The sequence below is a fragment of the Capsella rubella genome, unplaced genomic scaffold, assembly GCF_000375325.1.
Source record: "Capsella rubella cultivar Monte Gargano unplaced genomic scaffold, Caprub1_0 scaffold_5, whole genome shotgun sequence".
NCBI classification, from domain to species: domain Eukaryota; kingdom Viridiplantae; phylum Streptophyta; class Magnoliopsida; order Brassicales; family Brassicaceae; genus Capsella; species Capsella rubella.
This window is the reverse complement of record NW_006238919.1, coordinates 6199112-6201688: the sequence shown is the minus strand read 5'-3', so window position 1 is coordinate 6201688 and position 2577 is coordinate 6199112. Positions and strand designations below refer to the sequence as shown.

Here is a 2577-nt window from a genome sequence, read left to right as displayed (position 1 = left end):
TTTGATTGATATAGTTTACGTTTGTTTCAAAATGTCATTGTTTAGTTTATATTACTTGCGTAAATATATTAGTGTATATGAACACTTTTTAAGTTTTAGAATGATTTTGAATTAGAAGCAAACGTATCAAGTTTCTAAGCTTTTACTTTAGACGATATATAACAAACCTTTTAATTTCTCTTTGATTTTTTTTGTAAACGTCTTTGAGGTCAAATGTTAAACTTGAGAAAATAATGACTAGCTAGAAAACATTAAGAATATCTAAATAACTCGTTCTATATAATACATACACGAAGTTGTTTTAAAAAATTAATAATAATCATACATAGTGAATATGTTTTATGCTATGTATATCTAAGGAAAGCAACGTTGGGTTTACTCTCCTTCTCCCACACTTGCTCTTCCTTGATTTTTCCAACAAAATATATCGTAAGAAATTCAGAATCATATAATGAACCCTCCTGAAGAAGCAAAGGGAGATAAAACTGATAAAGACGATGTTACAATAGATGTAGTTGTAGAAGAACTTCGAGGAGGATCTGACCCTAAGCTTCTGAAGAAATCAGCCGGGAGAGAAAAGTGTTGCATCTTTAAAATCCCCGAGAGACTCGAAGAAAACAACAAGAAGGCTTATGAACCGAGGGTTGTTTCATTTGGCCCATACCATAATGGAAAACCACATCTCCAAATGATTCAAGAGCACAAACATCGTTTCCTCGGGTTTTTCATGGCTGAAGCTAAGAAAAATGGTGTGGATGCAAAAGATCTTATCGAAGCGGTTTCAAAGTTGGAGGAAGATATTAGAGAGTCGTATTCGGAGAGCCTTTATGACAATGGTGATATGTTAGGTCGGAAGAAATTGATTGAAATGATGGTTCTTGACGGTTGCTTCATTCTGATGTTGTTCTTGGCGGTAGCCGGAATAGTCAGGTACCATGAGATTGAGAATGATCCTATATTCGTAATGCCATGGATTATACCGGCTATAAGGAGTGACCTACTACTTTTGGAGAATCAGGTTCCTTACTTCCTTCTTCAAACTTTATTCGAGAAATCAAAGATAGAACCCTCGAGTGGGATAAATACGTTTACATTTAATTTCTTTGACTATTCGTTCCTAAAACCAAAAGAGTTTTGGTTAAAACACCATAATCTTGAGGCAAATCATCTTCTTGATTTGATTCGAAAGATTTTTATGCCTGATATTCCTAAAGAAGAGAAAGAGTCAAAACACTTTCTTGATTTGATTCGAAAGTTTTGTATCCCGGGAGAAGAAATAAAGGAATTGGATGCCATGCTCAAAAAAGGGAAACAAGATTTGCATTCCATGCTAGAACAAGGAAAACAAGAAGTGGATCTCATGCTGAAAAAAGGAAAACAAGAATTGGATTCCATTCTCAATGAAGGAAAGCACGAGTCCATGTCCGAAAAGGAAAAACAAGAGTTGGATTACATGCTCGAAGAAAGAAAACAAAAATCGGATTCGCAGCTCGAAGAAGAAGATCCTCCTGGCCGCCCTCATCTGAGAATGATTCTTTCAGCAAGAAAACTTCAGTTGAAAGGGATAAAGTTCAAACCGAGGAAGAATGCCGAAACGGTATTGGACATAAGGCGTAGAAGAAAATACCTCGAGATACCACCATTGATCTTGGATGATTTTCTCATTTCGGTCTTCCTTAATTGTGTTGCCTATGAACAGTTTTATGTTTATTGTAACAAGCACATAACGAGCTATGTAGCTTTGATGGGATGTCTTCTAAAAAGCGAGGCTGATGCGATGTTTCTAACCGAAGTAGGGATTCTTGAGAACTATTTCGGGTCAGGGGATGATGTCTCTCGATTCTTTAAGGTTGTAGGTAAAGATATCAACTTTGACATCAGTGAAAGTTACTTAGCTGATGTTTTCGAAGGAGTTAACAAGTATACTTCAAGAGGATGGCATGTACAATGGGCGGGATTTAAGCATACCCATTTCGATAGTCCTTGGACAGCTCTTTCATCTTGCGCTGCTTTGACGCTTGTCATTCTCACGATAATTCAAGCCTTCTTTGCAATGTTTGGCTATTTTCATCCTCCCAAGTGAATGATGAGGTCTAAACATGGTAGAGAGACCTCATGAACAAAACTATATCTTGGTTAAGGGTTGTTATGTTTCTTTGTTTTCTCATCTTTTTATGCTTTGATTTTGATTTCCTATTGTGTAAGAGATATATTCCTTCATTCCATGCTAACTAAGAGCATCTAATAGTATCCGTAATGTCATTGAAAAAACTTCAAAATTGAAAATTATAAAAGAGAGAAAAAAATTTAAAATATTAACTTTTGTTTGTTTTTAAATTGTCTTCTACTCATGCTCACATGACAAATTGCAAACGCACGAGTTGCATGCACAAAAGTAATAAAAGCCTAATGTTGGCTAACAACTATTGGGCCTAGGCCTAGTATAAGGCCCAGTCTTTTTTTATTTTGCCTTCTTCGTCGTCTTTCTCGACGGTTAGCTATAAGGGTTCAGAGGTTTTCTCTAAGCGATCTCCCAACTTTTTCCGATTGCAATCTCTCAGGTTATGTTGACAAGAG

The 2577-nt window shown here is 36.0% G+C and overlaps 2 protein-coding genes across 2 annotated transcripts in view; both read left to right on the top strand.

The window, feature by feature from the left end:
* Positions 1–451: 451 nt before the first annotated feature.
* On the top strand, positions 452–1064 carry LOC17886043 (UPF0481 protein At3g47200). Its single transcript, XM_023783424.1, is given in 3 exon segments — positions 452–836; positions 918–988; positions 990–1064. Coding segments are annotated over 3 exon segments (531 nt in total).
* A 131-nt stretch (positions 1065–1195) lies between these two features.
* The window catches only part of LOC17887498 (probable disease resistance protein RPP1), a 9100-nt gene continuing 7718 nt past the window's right edge, over positions 1196–2577 (top strand). The window contains exon 1 of the mRNA XM_023783122.1: positions 1196–1856. Within this exon, the coding sequence (XP_023638890.1) occupies positions 1196–1856 (661 nt within the window). The remainder of the gene's footprint in view (positions 1857–2577) is intronic.